The sequence below is a fragment of the Myotis brandtii genome, unplaced genomic scaffold, assembly GCF_000412655.1.
Source record: "Myotis brandtii unplaced genomic scaffold, ASM41265v1 scaffold48, whole genome shotgun sequence".
NCBI lineage: Eukaryota > Metazoa > Chordata > Mammalia > Chiroptera > Vespertilionidae > Myotis > Myotis brandtii.
This window is the reverse complement of record NW_005368341.1, coordinates 5,389,997-5,408,915: the sequence shown is the minus strand read 5'-3', so window position 1 is coordinate 5,408,915 and position 18,919 is coordinate 5,389,997. Positions and strand designations below refer to the sequence as shown.

Sequence of the window (18,919 nt, the reverse complement as noted above, 5' to 3'; positions counted from 1 at the left end):
CTCCCTCCGACGTGTCCACAAGTGTTTCCAAACTTGGAAAGGGCGGGGGAGGGCGGGGGATGGGGAGGGCGGAGGTATGCAGACAGCGAGTCAGAGTTTCCCCTTGAAAGCCTCAAAAGTGTCCACGTCCTCAAAAAGAATGGAACCAATTTAAGAAGCCAGCCCCTTGGCCACGTCCCTCCCCCCTTCGCTCCCTCCTCTGCGCCCCCGCAGTCTCCTCCCAGCTGTGGCTGCCCGGGCCCCCAGCCCCAGCCTTCCCATTGGTGGAAGCGCTTCTGGAGGCACCCTCGGGCCAGGGAAACTTTGGCCGTATAAATAGGGCAGATCCGGGCTTTATTATTTTAGCACCAAGGCGGCAGGAGGTTTCGGCTAAGTTGGAGGTACGGGCCACGACTGCATGCCTGCGCCCGCCAGGTGATAGCCTCCGCCGGTGACCCAGGGCTCTGCGACACAAGGAGTCTGCATGTCTAAGTGGTAGACATGCTCAGCTTTGTGGATACGCGGACTTTGTTGCTGCTCGCAGTAACGTCGTGCCTAGCAACATGCCAATGTAAGTGCCTTCAGCTTGTTTGGGGCAGCGGGGAGAGAGAGTTTGGACGGTTGGGCAAGAAGGAAAAGGAAAGCCTCAACTAAGTTCGAGGTGCAGCTTGGAGGGAAGGCTCTCTGGCATGTAAATAAGAAACACGTAACGTGTCTGAGAAATGAAACCATAAAAGCCCCGACTCGCCAAAGGTTAGGGAACTTTTCTCTGAACTCCGGAGGGAGACTGTTAACTTGGTCTGTTCAGGTTAGCGAAGCTCAAAGGGAGCAGGTCTTTTCCCTCTGATGGGATAGAACAACTGAGGTGATGAAGGCCCTAACAGGCCCCATAACTGCACTGACGCCCACCGTGTGGAACTTGAGACCTGCTTTGGAAACCCCTCTGATTTTGTAATGTAAAACTAACCCCCTGAGGGCTTTTCTCTTCTGGGTGTTTTAAGACTGGTCTGGATGATAATGATGATGATGATGATGATGATGATGATGATAATGATGATGCGCCCTCTGCAGGAAGGACCATGAAAGTGCAGGGGACCAGGCCTTAAGCTAATGGAAGACTGAGGTTTACACAGAGAGGTTGTCTGCCTTTCTGATTAAAGCCACTCCCAGTAGCTAGTCAGTGTATTCTGGGGAGGAAAATGGATGCTACTTGGAATGGACACATTATGAAAAGTAATATTAGCTTCTCAATTCATTACCTGGTCATGGAAATGGTAACATTATTTAACCAAAATCTTCTCTGCCTTTTGTTGAGCCTGAGAGTTCAACATGTTTCCAAAGACAAGCAGATATTCTGGACACAACAAATTAGGAAATAGCAACACTGATCTGAGACCCCAGAGATTGGTTTTTCTCTCATGGCTTTGCCACTAATTTACGATGTGACCTTGGGCAAATCAAACTGAGCCTTTCCTAAAATGCAGGGTAGAGATTAGATGGTCCCCAGGGCCACTTCCCAGCTGTAGGTTTTATGACCAGACTTTCACATCAAGATAGCGTGAAGAAAATCAGGCCATTTTTGTCTTGAAAATGGCTGCCTAATTACCAGACAAAGATAGTGACTTGATGGAGTTTGAGCGGTGTCTGGCCACACCCAACACTCCAAAAAGTTTGCTCCGCCCACATGCCACAGTGTCTACAATTGCATCATTACCATTGCAGTTTTTTTGTGTTTCTTCCTTCATCCACTTTTAGTATACATACTGTGGATACTAAGGAGTAACGGCATTGAACAAATTCACATTACCAAGTTCTTTCTTTATGAGATCAGAGGTTGGGAGGAAAGAACTGGCTCCTAGAGAAAAGATGAAAACAGACCTAAGGAAGTTTGAAGGCAACTAACTCACCTTCTGATCCACAGCCAATTACCATCTGGAATGAATATTACCAAATACACATTCTTTAAAATGGCTCAGTCTGAGTAACTAAGAGTCAAATATCCAAAATCGTAAGGACTTCTATTAATCAAGTCCATGCATAATTATTCTTCCTGCTGATGGACAAAATGAAGTAAACATATCATTTTCTTAATTTAAAAGTAATTTTCATAAATTGCCCTTAAATGTCAGTGCTGGATATGGTCCACCCTCCTGAATTGTGACTATTGCAACAGATGTTCTCACTCCAAATGACACACTTCTTGGCCACCTAATTAAAGCAATTTTGGGGAGGAGATTCATCTTATTGCCAGCTTGGCCACACTTATATCCTGTGTTAACCTATAATTTTTATACCATAGGAGAGGAATTCAGTCTTAAGGACTTAACGCAATTATGACAAAGGAGGGGATATTACTTTAGTGTATTTTCCCCATTATTTTTCAAGATTTTTAATCCAGTTTTTCCATTTATACAGAGCCAATTCCTTTTAAGGAGAAAAAGTAATACATATTGGTAAAACAAACTTACTTATTTAAGTGAACCAATTTAAAGCAAAATTTCAGATGTCTAAATGAATCCATGTTCATGGTGACTAATTTGTCAGTTAGACTTTTTTTTGAAAAAAATAACATTAAGATTGGTACAAACTCAGTGAAGTACTAAGTAACCTTAAGGTTTTATAAAAACCAAAGTCTACCTTAGGTAACATACTTTCCTAAATTTTCCCTTTTTTATATTTATATTAAAAATTATCTAAACCATAAATTATTTCTTCATCAACCTACTGGTCTTGATACCTGTGTACTTTACCAGCTTAATTTCTAAGCATTAGAAATGTCCTTCAGACACATTAATATTTCACAGATTTATAAAATGGTAAATAATTAACTATTCAATTAAAAATAGTTCCATGTTAATATTTCATGCAAATCACCTTGCTGATCCCTGCCATACTATTGACCTGCATAATTTCCAAGTCATTAGAATATCCTTAATAAAAAAAAGCAATTGGTTCTTTAATCAGGTAAGTTAATTTATAGACTAATATATCTACTTGGTGATCGTTGATATTGGTCAGTGAAATAATACTAATAACTATTCCCTATTTTCCCATTTCTTCTACAGCTTTAAAAGAGGTAAGTAAAATTATTTTGATAATTTTTTATACACTTTGATTGCCTTGGCCACAGTAATGTCCTCTTTGGGGAAAGAAGGGGAGGCTACCTTGGTTTTGACCAAACTGGATTCCCAAGAATTATGTCGTCAAACTTTTCTGGCTGCCTTAGAGAGTACCCACCCCCACTTCTAAAGTGGGCGGGGCTACTGAATAAGACCAATCTCATAAGAACACCCATAAGAAATAGAGAGTAAATAATCCAGTGGAAGTTCGGGTTTAAGCATCAGCTACCATAGAGCAGAAGACCTCACAGCTAGAGAATCTTGTCATTCCCCTGGAATCATTTGCAAGTATTATGAACAAATACTTAGTTCATGAATTGAATTTGAGGCATAATTACAGATAAGTATATATTTTGGTTCTATACATATTTTATTTATTTATACAATTTAAAGTTGTACTTTGAAATTTAGAGGTAATATTAATGCAAGGTATAACTATATTTGTATACTACATGAAAATGAGATTCATTTTAAAATACATGTATAAAATTTTCCTCACAATAATCTTTCACTTTTTCTTTTCTAGGAAACTGCAAGAAAGGTAAGAGTCCAATACTTCTCTATAGTATCTGAAATGATCAGTGATAACTTTTAATTCTAATAAATTTATAGTAAACTATAGAAGAAAAAGACTTTGCCAAGACTTGCCCACATAACTATGCATTAGCTACACCATAAGATAAAGTAGCTTTGATGTTTAAGATAAAGTTTTATCTTCCAGAATCATCTCTAATTATACTTATAAGAAGTGGTGATCTACCTAGTAAAGACAAAAAGAAAGACTCGTTTTTATTCTGAAGATGAAATGACTATTATGTTAATTATAGGTAATAGATGAAAGTTTATTTTAAAGGGCTTTGACTATATAAATATGATGTTAACGATGTAACAAAATGGTAATTTTACCCACAGGCACCATCTTTCTAAATATAGTAGTTAGAATATTGGCCTAATGACTGGGGACTAGAGTCTCCAACTTCCCAGTTTAAAAATATTACATATAATTATAATAAAAACAATCTACTCTATTGTACTCTGCTATTTTTATAGCTATTATCTAATAACATTGTAGTTAGATCAGTCTCACCAACTAATTTCTATTAAGAATGCTTTGCTTGTTCACTGGAAATTGCTTAGACATTTAGAATTGTGCTATTTGTATCTTCCTCGTAGGGCCCAAATGGAGATAGAGGACCACGTGGAGAAAGGGTATGTAATTTTTGAACTATTAAAGGGCTTTGGCCCGTAATTGAATAATTACACACTAGAAACTACAGAAGACTGACAATTTATAGGAATATTATATATCCAGGTAATTGTACCACCTTTTAAGCAGATAATGCCCTACTACAGAAGAAGCAAATGAGCATTATTATATATAATCAATATTCTTTTCAAGTTAAGATTATCCTTCAAAAAAAGCAAAACTATTACAGACAACCATATTCTTTTCATGGTCTTTCTTTCTTTGTTTTTGGATGACCTGTCCAACACATACGTAATGAAAATGTATCTACCTACCACCACATAGTCCTTATCTTTTTAATACATTTGTTTGCTTTTCAATTGAGATGTCTTATGTAGCTGGGAATAATAGTGAAATATCAGTCAACCTGTCATAAATGTGCAAATTAGGCTTACATTTTATTCATAATATGCTTAGATCCCTGCTATGTTTATTTGGCATATGTGGTTTTGCATTCTATGATGCTTTTGCCAATACATAAATACCTGTATCTTATATCTTTTGGAAAGTGCAGACGTAAATGTATTCCACTCAAACGAACCATTAGAGGTAGCATTATGACGGTAAATTACTTTAACGACATAAGTAGTGTTAATGGTAGGAAATCTGCAGGATTTTCTACCCTGTGATAAAACGGCTTTATTAATTATCACATTAATTAATCCGCTATTCATACATAACATACCAGAACAATGGAATAAGTTCATCGCAGTCAGAAACTGACAATCAATATGCATAGCTCATCCCTGTGCACTGTTACCCACATAAAGTTTATAGAATCATACATTTTAGCTATAATTTCTACCTTTATTTGAATGCTGGAGCTCCATTATGAATTAATATTCAATGGCTGAAATATTCCTGCTCATGGAGAAACTACCTTGTCTTGTGTCTTCTTCATATATCAGTTACTAAACCTCCTTCTGAAATAGACTCGTGTCATAAGTCCGTTTTAATCAGAGACAAATATGGCATATTAAATTTCCACACCACTTGCACATTGAAAGGTCTGAACAACAATTTTACCACATGTATTCTTAGGTATCCTTTTCCACGTATAAATTCTGATGGGATCTGTCTAATCCTGACCTAATTTGCTTTTTACATAACAGGGTCCACCAGGCCCACCAGGCAAAGATGGTGATGATGGTATCCCAGGCCCTCCTGGCCCACCTGGTCCTCCTGGCCCCCCTGGTCTTGGCGGGGTAAGTGTCTTATGTATTTTTAACTTTTGTCTATCTTCAGTTTCTTATACCTCTATGGGAAGAAGGCTCATTGTAGAATTTATTTTTAGCAGTTAGGTTTGCTATGTGGATATTAGTATATTTTATTTCATTTCTTTGGTTTCTTCATTCAAGATTCTGCTTTGCCCGTCTCTTTATGAGCTCTTGCCAATGACAGGACTGGTCTTTGTGTGCACGGAAGGGAGCGGCAGCCCTGACGACCATTATTTAATTTGAGAATTTAATATCTTTCATCAGTAGGGCACAAATAAGAGGTGTTGCATTATTAAAGAGTTTGATTAGGTTGAATTATAACTGAAATCCTTGCTCTTAAGCAATTTCGCAAACATTCTACTCTTTTTGTTCTCCTTGGCTTGAAGTCTGCTGAACCAACATTCAGGCAGTTTAGTTTTAATTTGCCTGAAACTAATTTGAGAAAAGTACATTTCCCTCTTTCATTAATATCTTCTTTTAGCTTTATGTCTTTAACAATGGTATGAGTGCCAAATGGCCTCACTGCAGGAAGGAAAACATATTTGCTTAATTGGTTAGCACTATGAATCAGAAGCCTGATTCCAATACTCAACTATATGCCAGTAAAATAAGACCTTTCTCCCCCAAAGATCTTATTATGATTGCTTATCTATTGGGTGCATTAAAAGGCGCCTTCTTTAATAGATCTACCACTATAAGAGAGATCTTTAACAGTAAAGTTATTACTGTGAACTATTTTTAAAAAGTTTAATCTTCTAAGGGGCATTTTAATTTAATTTCCCTCTAAACTTGAAAACTCCTTATATCTTTTTTGAAACTCCAGCAAGAAAAAGATCTCTTTGTACAGTCATTTTGTATAGTTCTGGAGGAGTGAGGCAACAGGTGGAAATGCAGAGTTGATCTCAGCTTAATTATCAGAGGCCTTCAGTTACTTTGAAAGTTTAGAAAACGCCCCTTCCTCAGAGGAGGGGTTGGAGATACAGGATGAACATAGCACGAAAGGGCTTGAAAAATAAAGCAGGGAAGCTCCCCACTTCAAACTAGGTATGGATTAAATTTAAAATTTGTTATTTCCCTGACTTTTTAGGAATTTAGCTTGATATGGAATTCTAAAGTAATAATTATATCAAAAGCATTGCTCCCTTTTAAAGAACAACAGAAATATCTTTACAATTAGAATAAGAAAATGAACTATATGGCTGGTAATTTTTATGCTTAAGTTTAATATATACACATGTTTGTTTATGTTATCCTTCTCTAGAACTTTGCTGCCCAGTTCGATGGGAAAGGAGTTGGAGGTGGCCCTGGACCAATGGTATGCTTATCTCTTTTTACCTTAGCCAAAAAATTACTGAATAGAGAATTTCTTTTATGTTAAATTTCACATTGCCATTTATTTAGCTACCTAGATAGCATTCAATACTTAGATCAGATAAAAGTAGCAACTTTTTTTGGTATTCAAATATATACAAAAATCTAAGCCTGGTTTAAGGGAGTTCAATTTTCTCTACAAACATGCCTCTTAGAATAAATCAGATATTTATATCAAAGAAATAATCTCTGGACACAGTAATCATAACTTAGATAAATCAATTTAATTCAAAACAGTGACCACTCTGATTAAATTTTTTACATCCTTTGGTATTGTTTCAAATTTTAAGCATCATTAGAGACACAGAAGTATTATGTTTTATAAACTTGTTGGAAAGGATCAGCAAGTTCTAGTCCAGACCATTCATTGTATAACTAGAGAGTTTAAGCCCTTTCCTGAGGTCATGCAAGTGGCTAATGACAAACTAGGACTAACCACCAGACAAGATGTCTGATATTGGATGGCATCGTGCATCTAGTGCTTGAATAAAATACTAATTTATTCAACAAGTATTTCTCAGGCCTTCAATGAACCCCAAACTGTAATATGCATTGGGGGTATAATAGTAAATATGATAGATTCTCATCCTCCCTCAAGGAGTTGGAAATGTAGGAAATGTTTCTTTTTATTCATTTTGATAAAAATTCTTTTTTAGTCTATTAATTACAAATTAATAGGAGAGAATGTGAGTAAAATTTAGCATTTATATCACTCAGCAAAAATATTAATCAATATATGCTATAATTTGAGTGACATTTAGAAAAGTTTCCTATATGATTATGACAATGATGATCTATCTTTAACAAGTGAACCTTTTAACAAGCATTAGTGAGAGCTATTAAGAAAAAGAAACCTATATGAGCATGCAATAGTATATATTATGTATAAAATAGAGGGAAAATATGTTGAAGTTAAGACATTAAGTTGATTAAACACTACAGTTTAATGCACACATAAAATTTAGGGATTTTAATTAATTGTTTCCAAACAAAGGTATTTATCTGCCCAAAGCTAACAAGGTCCTTGAAAAATAAATTTCACCTGAATAATGTATTCAGTGCTCTATCTTCAAAAGAAGATGTTTGGCTGGAGTTAATGGTCCACAATAAACTAATACACTATAAGGGCAAGATAATATTTTCTGTAAATTAAAACTCTCACTTGAAAGTTATGTGCCTTTAATTGATGATTTGCAATTTCCTGACTTTTCCTGGTAATTTAAAACATTCATGTAGGAAATTAAGAATTAGAGATTTCCTTCTGGCTTTGTTTACATTGGATATTTGAAATTAGCCATTTCAACTAATGCTGGACATTAGTTGAAATGGCTAATTTCAAGTAAGCAATACCTATATTTTAAGAAGAAGCTAAAGGGGAAAAAACAAAGCACTAATAATAAAAAAAAAGACTACATAAGCCCAGAAAATTAATATGGATTTCAGATTCCCCTGACTTTGGAACACCTCTCTGGGGGGCATAGAGCAGAGTGTTTTACTTTTAAATATCAATAAAATATTATTTAAACTTGCACATCCATACACATTCACAGTCATATGTAATCAACAGATATGTGTTTCACAAATAGGAAATATAGGCAGCAATAAAGCATTAAAATAATTTTCCATGTTCAAAAATCAATAACTATAAAACCCTAGAGGGTTCTTCCCTGAATTAATGAATACTCATTGTCTGTCTCACAGCCTCCACAAAATAAACTCCTTTTTATGTAAATGAACTTGTGGCAAATACATGGAAAAATGAATAAATATAATTAAAAATTCATGCTGTCAAAGGAAATTATTTTTTAATGTATACCTAAAAAGATATTTGGATTGAAAAGTGACAGTTTCTTTGAATGTCGAGGCAATTTCCAAGACCAAATAAATAATTCTTATAATTAAGATGATGTGCCTTTTCATAAAATTCGTATCATTTCACTCTTGGCATTAACACCGTGGGGCAGGCTTGACAGCAGAGTCCCTGTGTGTCATGAACAAATTACTGGAGACTTGTCTGTGTGATATTTTCAGCAGTAGAGGAACGGCCCCTACAGAAGAGCTTGCATGGGCATTGATTACTGCAAAGGGGAATCAAGAATGGATATTTGCCTTGCAAACTAGTAACACTCTGTTTTACTCTACTTATGTGCTACAGAATAAAGAACAAAGGGGAGAACCATTGGCTTCCATTCAGGCCATACTTTCAATAACAATAGTATACAATAGATCCTTCCAGTCCGAAGTTTCAATAACATTTTACTTTTCCTTTACCCCTCATTACATCCAATTTTGTTTGACATTTTCATCAGTCACCGACAGCCCTTAAAGGAGCTTTAAGGTTATAACAAACCTCCCTCTAATCATTAAGAAGGATTCTTTTATCCTTTTCAATTTATGCCCCTGGGGCAATAAAAATATCCATTTCTTAGCTAAGGATGACATGGGAGATGACGTATGATCAAGGGAATCCAAATGGAAATGCTTCGTCAGCTGCATAGAAGGTAGTCACATATTCTGAACTATGCAAGACTGATTCACTTCATTGCATTTGAACAATCTCACTATGTCCGCTGTGCACAATTTTAAGGATGGACCCTGTGGCCTTCCCATCTAATCTGAGTTCTATTGATTTGAGTTAATAAAAAAGGAAAGGCAAAGGCAGAGTAATAGTGGAGGAAACTTGGGTCCTTAAATGCTTCTTTGGCAAAGGGCAAAAACTATGAAATGAAACCAGGACCATTCTGTTCAGCTGTTCATTAATAAATGTCTATGGTGATGGCTCTAACCCTAACCAAGGCCATGACCACTGTCAGTGCTAACTCTGTCTGTCCTGTTTCCAGGGTCTGATGGGACCCAGAGGCCCTCCTGGCGCAGCTGGAGCCCCTGTGAGTACAAAAAGCCTGTGGAAAAAGAAAAAAAAGCCTTTATGTAAAAAGCTCTTATGTAAAACGATAGAATTAAATAAAGGCTTGAAGTATGGCGTATTGTTTTCTCCTAGGGCCCTCAAGGTTTCCAAGGACCTGCTGGTGAGCCTGGTGAACCTGGTCAAACTGTAAGTACATTCATCCCCTTTGTGATAAATACTTTTTTAAAAGAAATGTATTAATATCTCCTAACACAATGATGGGTCTCCCATTCTCTAGGGTCCTGCGGGTTCTCGTGGTCCAGCTGGCCCTCCTGGCAAGGCTGGTGAGGACGTAAGTATTTACTCCTAAGCATTTCCAAGTGCCATTTAAATCCTCCTGCCTCAAGGAGAGTTTCTAGCTTCAAACGAAGTATTCTGCCAAGAGCCAAATATGCCCGATATAACCGACCCCATATGGAAAATAGTATGTTAGTGAAATATTAATTAATTGGATTGTATTTAAGAAAATATAATTGTTAATTAAATATATATTTGGATCCGCATTTTTATGGGATGCCATTTTTCCCTATTGTGAAAACCAAGATCCCCACTTTCATCTGAGAGTTTACCAAGGAAAGGTTAACCCTATAATGCTTAATTATGTGTTTTAGGGTCACCCTGGGAAACCTGGCCGACCTGGCGAGAGAGGAGTTGTTGGGCCACAGGTAAGACTTTTTACAACAGTATACAGTCCAAACATCAGAGGCATCTCGCATGTAAGATAGCTGCTAAAACTAACTTCAGTCTAAATAACAACCTAGAGGTCTGCATACTTATAACACTTATTGAAGACATCTGACAAATAAGAATGTGGACAGTTTTTATTAATGCAAATAATGTAATATCGATTACAGCAAACATACTATGAACAGCTGAACACAGTATTTTCTACAAACACCATAGTAACTGATACTGATTAGTTACTCAAATAGAGCAAGTTAATTTACTATTCTGTGCTTAAAAATATATTAGTCTTTGATTCCAAGCTTGAATTTTGGTAAGAAAAAAATCTTTCTGAGGGAAGAAATAATTATCTTTTTATTTGGAAAAAACTTCATGTGTCTTCTTGTGTGTGTTTTTTAAGGGTGCTCGTGGTTTCCCTGGGACTCCTGGACTTCCTGGCTTCAAGGGCATTAGGGTGAGCACATTATTTTCCCTGTGAGAGAAAATGTTGATTATTTTTAGGAAAAACCTCAACTATATTTAAAATTCTGGGTGACACATATTTGCATCCAAAGTCCTGGAGTTTGCCAGAGTGAAGAGAGTCAAAGAGTGAAGGATCACTGGGAAGTAGTTTCTTTCCATCTGTTCATAGTTGCCAAGGAGCAGGGATCTCTACAGAGAAAATTGTATAAAATGGCTTAAGAGGTATTTACAGCATCTAAAGATAGGAAGATGATTAAAGATGGAAGGGACTAAAGAGAGCAGCTAGTCCTATATCCTTCTGTTTCCCCTTCAGGGAGCTTTCCTAGGGAAAAGAAGGGCTTTTGCCAGGTGCCGGAGCCCTGGGACTGCATTCTACCGAAGCGGTCACAGGAGTTAGCCAGGAGATAGTAACGGCAGAGAAAGAAGATGTTTGATTTGACCGAGCGCTGCCATGGAACAGCATTTTAATAATAAGGATTTGCCTTTCAGGGACACAATGGTCTGGATGGATTGAAGGGACAACCCGGTGCTCCAGGTATTAAGGTAAAATACTAAATCAGAAACGTTCTTTTTAGAACAACTGATTATAATTTCCCATCGCCACCAGAAAGTGTATTTTGACCAAAAGCTACTCATAGTCTAAAGAGTATCTTATTCTCTCTTCTATACTTCTAATCCCTCAATGGTGGGAACCATGGGATTCTGTGACAAAAGGCCAATCCCTAATAATATTTATTTAATTCAGTATCTTTTATACAGTTGAGATTCAATGTCAATAATTTTTTCCTTCATCTCCTTTCTTCCTATAATTTCAGTTGATCTCTGCAGCCAAAATAAAAGTAAATAAACATAGAGTCAGGTATTAGGACACTATATGTTACTTTAAACTGTAAATTCTCCTTTGCTTTGCACTAATTAGATAGATACATTCATGTCACAATACACTTTTCAGCCTCTTTGCTGTGATTTATCTATTCACACTCAAAAAAATTTTAATTAGGTAATTAAAGTCTCAGAAGTGTGTTATCTCTTGGCTAGGCTCTTCTCTGACAGCATTTTCAACTATAAAATGTTCTCTCTTCTATTAAGGAGATAATGTGATATTAAAGTGAATACCAACGTAATTACAAATTAATGAGTAATGAATACTAGCGGGACCAGAAATGAACATGAATATGGAGAATCTGTCCTAACTTTCCAGCTGCCACACAAATGGATAAGGTCAAACTCGTTCTCTCCAGAGCCTAATATAATAGCTCAGACTACTAATCAAAGCATCATGAAATGGTAAAACTTGCAAGAAGCTCTGGGAACTTCCTCTTTTTGCACATGAGGGAAACTGAGGCTTAAAGAGAATGAGTGACTTGTCCAAAGTCACATTTAGTGGTTAGAAGCACACAGGCTAGAATTCCTGACTCCTATTCTAGTGCCTGTTCCCAAAGAATACACATCATATCGAATCCTACAAATGAAGGCTCCTTAACTGATCTCTCAAATCCTATTTCTTCTATGTCTAAGTCAGGTTATCTTGAAGGAAAGTTCTTTTTACCTGTGCCATGTATCAAATTAAACCACCACTACCCTCACCAGCATGTTTTTTTACTCAAGCATATAGATTGGAAATAAATGACAGTTCCAAAAATTATTACAAAGTTGAAATTTTCATGTATACTTTACAAAAATAAAACTATTGAGTGTTAAAATAAAGAAGGTAAATATGGTAATATTAAAAGCAAATTTATCTTCTGTTCTTTCTTTTTATGTTATCATTTCTAATATATAAGCCTAGTCTAAATGATAGCCAAAATAAAAGGGGGGAATTGGAGTGAGGGTAACACTCAACCCCATCTCCCTAGTGCTGTGATAGTTGGTATTATCCAAATAAATACCCCTATTTTAGAACATTTTTAAATGTATGTGTTTGTCATAATTAACAGTCTATATGTGTAAGAAATGTTACAAAATATATGAATGGTTCAAATGGAAATAATAGGGCAAAAATTACCCAATCAGAAAAGTGTGTGTGTGTGTGTGTGTGTGTGTGTGTGTGTGTGTGTGACACTAACAAAACCTCAATTGTTTTTCATGTAGGGTGAACCTGGTGCCCCTGGTGAAAATGGAACTCCTGGTCAAACAGTAAGTAATAATTACTTTATTGTAAACCTAAATGTGTACACTCCTTGCAAGCTGGAACTTCTTTCATGTTTTTGCTAATTAATATTTCCCTCAGCATTATATTCTTTGATATTTTTCTAATAGCCTTCTTGCATACTTAATTGAAATCTATTACCTTTTAGTTGGAATTCGAATAAGACCTATTTACTTCTAGTGGATTCTTGCGCATGTTAGAAAATGGACAAAGTAAATGATGCCTGTGACTTTTTTAAAGTTGGCATCTGGATTTCACTGAAACTATTTCTGCTTTTAGGGAGCCCGCGGGCTGCCTGGTGAGCGAGGACGAGTTGGTGCCCCTGGCCCAGCTGTGAGTGCTTCCGTTTTTATTCAGCCTTTTTGAAGATCTTCTAATAACTGCTATTTAACTTTCCACTTGACTTTTCCTCTTTATGTTCTCCATAGGGTGCCCGTGGAAGTGATGGAAGTGTGGGTCCCGTGGGTCCTGCTGTAAGTTTTGACACTGAAGAGTGTGTGATGGGAGCCATCTCCTTTATTAATTGCTTACGAAATAACACCATTTAGATATCAATGGGGTCTTTTGAAGGTTCTAATTATACATACTATCCCTGGGGCTGTTGAATGATATATTAAGTAAAATCTACTCTACCTTGAATACCTTGAATGTCTTCCCTTTGCTAAGATACTAATGGCAACAGACCAGCTGTCAGTTTCTTCTCTGCCAATATTAAATAAGATCAAGCCCCTCTAAGCCTTTCAATATTCTGTTGTTGTTGTGTTGCTAATTTACTGGGAGGAAATTTCTTACCACGTTCTACTTTGATTTCAGGGTCCCCTTGGGTCTGCTGGCCCTCCAGGCTTCCCAGGTGCCCCTGGCCCCAAGGTAAAAACATGGTGACAACTGTCATTATATTGATAAACTTCTATAGGGATGAGAAAGATAGAAACTGTGTTTGCAGATAGATAATTTCAGAACAGGTACCTTAATGGACACAGAATGTCCAGTTTTCTCTCTCCAACTTTGAAATACATCACCTCTCTGCACTCGAACACTATGAGCATAGATAGAGAAGGCGACAGAAATGATCCTGTGGGGCTCCTCTGGGATATACTCCCAAACTAAGTGGGGATTGACTAGCTGAGAACCAGAGTCTCTGCCATAGGGACACAGAGAGAGATGAAGCTAGCAGTGGTAGTCAGGATGGTAGAATCAGGATGGTAGCCAGGAAAATAAGATCCCAAACGCAAATCTTGTGGTACTAGACTAGATAGGGGAAATGACTGCAATTCTGAAGAAATTTCATAAAATTGGTGTCCTCAAAATGGAGCTATGCTATTTCATTACTTGCTGGCTAATGCCCCAGTGTCATTCCCTCTTTTAGGGTGAAATTGGACCTGTTGGTAACCCTGGTCCTTCTGGTCCTGCCGGTCCCCGTGGTGAAGTAGGTCTTCCAGGTCTCTCTGGCCCCGTTGGACCTCCTGTAAGTAGCCACTGTCATTAACCTCATTTTGTGGAAGGGGGAAAGAGTGAAGCTGGGGTCAAAGAAGAAGACAAATATTTCTATTAACTGATATTTTTCTCCCTTTTTTGTTTCCTGTAGGGAAACCCTGGAGCCAATGGCCTTGCCGGTGCTAAGGGTGCTGCTGTGAGTATATGGTGGGGATGGAGGCAGGGAGGATGTCGGAAGGGGGCAATAGCTCAGATTTGCTGCTGTGATTTTAATGCCCCTAAATGAGTGCTGCCTCTCCTGTCCGTGGCTTCATGATTGACCACACTGCATTTTCCTTCTCAGGGCCTGCCTGGTGTTGCTGGGGCCCCTGGCCTCCCTGGACCCCGAGGTATTCCTGGCCCTCCTGGTTCTGCTGGTGCTGCTGGTCCCAGAGGACTCATTGTGAGTGTCAGGGCTGTAGCTTTCATCATCCTGAAATCCCACCTGTACCACCCTTTCATTACCACCTAGACTTCCTCTGGTAGTTTCATGATTCTCACTTTTTTCTTCCTTAGCATTTTAACTGGTATTTCTTCTATAAGTGCATGTACATGTACGTACAGTCTCTCCCTCCTGCTATCCTAGACTGTCACCCAAAGGTCAGCGAGGCATATTTCAACACTATCAGTCTTGTCCTTTCCACCAAGACTATTCCCCTGTGAGACATTTCAATGTGAACTGGGCACATTTCTTAGAGAACTTGAGTTTCTCTTTACCTTGATCTATAAACATTCCAAGGTGTTCGTCTGCAAGAAAGTTGTGACAAATGTCTGTCATTTGACCACTGTTTTGTATTCAACCCTAGGGTGAGCCTGGTCCAGCTGGTCAGCAAGGCATATTTCAACACTATCAGTCTTGTCCTTTCCACCAAGACTATTCCCCTGTGAGACATTTCAATGTGAACTGGGCACATTTCTTAGAGAACTTGAGTTTCTCTTTACCTTGATCTATAAACATTCCAAGGTGTTCGTCTGCAAGAAAGTTGTGACAAATGTCTGTCATTGACCACTGTTTTGTATTCAACCCTAGGGTGAGCCTGGTCCAGCTGGTTCCAAAGGAGAGACTGGTAACAAGGGTGAGCCCGTAAGTAGTTCTATTATCATAATTTTATGAAGTTATTACTTTTTTAATCCCAAAAGTAATACTTTAACTTTTTTTAAAGTTATTACTTTTTCTCCACCCGATTATGACATCAAAATGATTTTTCCTATTCCCTCCTCTCTTTTTCTTATTAAACAGGGCTCTGCTGGAGCTCAAGGTCCTCCTGGTCCCAGTGGGGAAGAAGGAAAGAGAGGCACCGCTGGTGAAGCTGGCCCCGCTGGCCCCCCAGGACCTGCTGGGCTGAGAGTAGGTTCCAAATGCTCTTGACCAGACACACCAGAGGCAGATGATAACACCCTTTCCCTGGGTATTGGTCAGAATTATTGAGTGCATTTTCTAGACGGAGGAAGCATCTGCTTTCCATCTGCTTTATTAAATCAGTAACTCGTTCCGGCATGTTATAAAATAGATCTGGAAACAATGATGACCCACTTTTGCAAAATGCTTCCTCCAGACATTCCTTTGGTGTCGGGTAAAAATTTTCGACTTGGTTTGTGTTCGTGTCTCCCGCTTAAGGGAATCAAGATTTCTTGCATCTTGCCATGTTTCAATAAACTCTGCCCCGCTTGGCTCCAGGATCGTCTTCAATGCTCTTCTGTTTCATGTACTTTCTTGCAGGGAAATCCTGGCTCTCGTGGTCTTCCTGGAGCTGATGGCAGAGCTGGTGTCATGGTAGGTTGTCTGTTACTCATTTCCTGGGAAGGAGCTTGAGGCTTCTGGTGGTTGGTGTGTCATTCACTTGAGCCCTGCCCCTCCCCTTCTCTTTAACAGGGCCCTGCTGGTCCACGTGGTGCAACTGGTCCTGCTGGTGCTCGAGGTCCCAATGGAGATGCTGGTCGCCCTGGAGAGCCTGGTCTCATGGGACCCCGAGTAAGTTTTGATTGATTCTGAGCAAGTAACACATGTCACTGCTTCCTTTTTTGAAGATATGAATATTATTTGAAGGCGACAATAAAAGAAATGAAAAGTACTAGTAAATGTGTTAGCAGGCTTGGTGATGGTTGCCTTTTTAAATTTAACTTCATCAAAGCCTAGTAGAGATTTTTTACACATTTGGTTAGTTCATAAATTTCCTATTTATGACTTGATACAATAGCTATGAGGTTTGGGGAAGAACGGATTTCTTTTCATATACCCAAATTAGGTTAGTTCTATCAGCATGAATCTTTTATCTCAATTGGTGAGTTTTATATAAGGTATTTGTGAAACGTATTAGGGCTATACATGATCAGTTTATTAGATTCATAGTGAAATCATTTTTCCAGCAATCACAAAGTGCTGTAATGTATTCAGCATCACACTTGCTATGGGGAAACGACCTTGAGATCCATAGACACCCTATTCCATAGCAATAGAGTAATTTTTTTGCTTCTGTTATCTCTTATGGATGAATATCAACTATAACCACACCATAGACAACTGATAAAGACATCAAACATAGCAATAAAAAATCCACTTTGGAAAATTGCTTGCTAAAAGTATTTGTTTTCCTATGATGAGTAAACATGATATATTTTGCCCATCTAGTATGTTGCTCAACAGTTTCTTGAGATATCTATAAACAGATCGATTGTAAAAGGAAAGGCACAAAATAAATAGAAAATAAAAGATTTCAGGGTTCTTTTCATATTTCCCAGCTAGTGGCTAATACTCCTAATTTACCCCAGGCAATGAACAAAAAAAGTAGGAGAAAGTGCTTTTGTTAGATTTCAATTAATTGGTGCCTCACGAAATACTAATTGTAGTATGTGCATGAAAGTGCCAATATGAAAGCATCCTCACTTGCTTTATAGGGTTTTCCCGGTTCCCCTGGAAATGTTGGCCCAGCTGGTAAAGAAGGTCCCGTGGTAAGTATTGTTCCTTTTCCATTATATTTTCAAGAACACTTATTGCATCCTTATCAAGTCTATTTTGTGGCTTATTTATACATGAACACGTTGGAAATAAATATCAGCCATGTACATCATCTGGGAATGCAAAATAATGGGTTGTAATTACGGAGTCCAAACGAATACAGGACTGAAAGGAGAGAAGGAAAAAGAAAAAACATGACAGGGAAAATTGGAGAGGGTGACAAGGGTATGAAAAGAGGGGGAAAGAGGGAATTGTGTACCTATGAAATTGACTGGCTATGTGTGTAACAACATCCTACTTAGAAAAGGGAGATGGATTCATAATTGATCATGAAGATGCTGGATCACAAGCCTGAGGTCGTGAGACCCTGTTGATGCTGGGTAAAGTTTCAATCAACTCTGGTTTCAGGGTCTCCCTGGGATAGACGGCAGGCCTGGACCCATCGGCCCAGCTGGAGCAAGAGGAGAGCCTGGCAACATCGGATTCCCTGGGCCCAAGGGTCCCACTGTAAGAATCACCACAACCTCCTCTCCCTTGGCACTTTTATTTTTTGGCCACATTTCACCACAACTCTGGTATTTCTCTCTTGCCTCAGTTTACTCTATTTCAAAGGGGTTCCTCTCAACATGGGAAAATTGCAAGCCACTTACCATATTAAAAGTCGGAGTCCAGTGTATCACTCACTGTACACCTGCTGAAATCCATCTCCTGAGTCATGCTTCTGCAGACACAGGTGCACCTTGTTGTATGTGGAGCTGCAGGGCGATGGATCATACCTTAGACAACAGAATTCAAGGACTAGGAATCTAAAAAACAAAAGCAAGAAATGAACATTTCAAAATTGTTATGGTTACTTTGCCATTTAATGTGTATAATTTTTTTAATGTTTATTATAGGGTGATGCTGGCAAACCTGGAGAAAGAGGTCATGCTGGTCTTGCTGGTGTCCGGGTAGGTGCTAACTTCTGTGTAGATCTATCCACGTGGTATTCATCTAGGACACACTTCCTGTGAGGCCACCTGACATCATTTCATCACGTTCTTTCCAAGATGACATCCCCTGGGGTTCTTTTACCATTTAAAATGTTTTTTTTAAAAACCACACTTATAAGGAAATGAGCTGTAACAAAACAGAATATATGTCAAGTCAGAATTATTTATGGATGCATTCGGATTTTATTTAATTCATTCTCTGACCTTCATTAGTTGCCCTCTATCGATGGACTTCCAGTGAACCATATCAAAAGTTGGTAGATGGTATTTGGGCCTTAGCAGGAAACCCAGAATGAGTTTAATTCATGCTAAAATGACAAGCTTTGTTTTGAGCAAGTACTGCCTGAGGCTTTGAGGCATCTTCAA

General features: G+C 38.1%; 1 protein-coding gene and 1 long non-coding RNA gene across 2 annotated transcripts in view; one reads left to right on the top strand and one right to left on the bottom strand.

Moving 5' to 3' along the window:
• The first annotated feature begins 11 nt into the window (after positions 1-11).
• The window catches only part of COL1A2 (collagen, type I, alpha 2), a 36,741-nt gene continuing 17,833 nt past the window's right edge, over positions 12-18,919 (top strand). Inside the window, exons 1-26 of the mRNA XM_005876076.2 lie at positions 12-550; positions 3,045-3,055; positions 3,625-3,639; positions 4,272-4,307; positions 5,457-5,549; positions 6,823-6,876; positions 9,773-9,817; positions 9,931-9,984; positions 10,076-10,129; positions 10,449-10,502; positions 10,922-10,975; positions 11,473-11,526; positions 13,075-13,119; positions 13,412-13,465; positions 13,561-13,605; positions 13,946-13,999; positions 14,499-14,597; positions 14,718-14,762; positions 14,910-15,008; positions 15,636-15,689; positions 15,846-15,953; positions 16,326-16,379; positions 16,479-16,577; positions 17,501-17,554; positions 17,970-18,068; positions 18,458-18,511. Of these exons, the coding sequence (XP_005876138.1) occupies positions 481-550; positions 3,045-3,055; positions 3,625-3,639; positions 4,272-4,307; positions 5,457-5,549; positions 6,823-6,876; positions 9,773-9,817; positions 9,931-9,984; positions 10,076-10,129; positions 10,449-10,502; positions 10,922-10,975; positions 11,473-11,526; positions 13,075-13,119; positions 13,412-13,465; positions 13,561-13,605; positions 13,946-13,999; positions 14,499-14,597; positions 14,718-14,762; positions 14,910-15,008; positions 15,636-15,689; positions 15,846-15,953; positions 16,326-16,379; positions 16,479-16,577; positions 17,501-17,554; positions 17,970-18,068; positions 18,458-18,511 (1,557 nt within the window). The 5' untranslated portion in view covers positions 12-480. The remainder of the gene's footprint in view (positions 551-3,044; positions 3,056-3,624; positions 3,640-4,271; positions 4,308-5,456; positions 5,550-6,822; positions 6,877-9,772; positions 9,818-9,930; positions 9,985-10,075; positions 10,130-10,448; positions 10,503-10,921; positions 10,976-11,472; positions 11,527-13,074; positions 13,120-13,411; positions 13,466-13,560; positions 13,606-13,945; positions 14,000-14,498; positions 14,598-14,717; positions 14,763-14,909; positions 15,009-15,635; positions 15,690-15,845; positions 15,954-16,325; positions 16,380-16,478; positions 16,578-17,500; positions 17,555-17,969; positions 18,069-18,457; positions 18,512-18,919) is intronic.
• LOC102253618 lies at positions 10,917-18,844 on the bottom strand. The gene is made up of 3 exons (XR_314179.2): positions 18,474-18,844; positions 18,212-18,367; positions 10,917-10,993 (listed from the first exon to the last, which is right to left on the bottom strand). It is a non-coding gene; the product is annotated as an uncharacterized LOC102253618 (long non-coding RNA).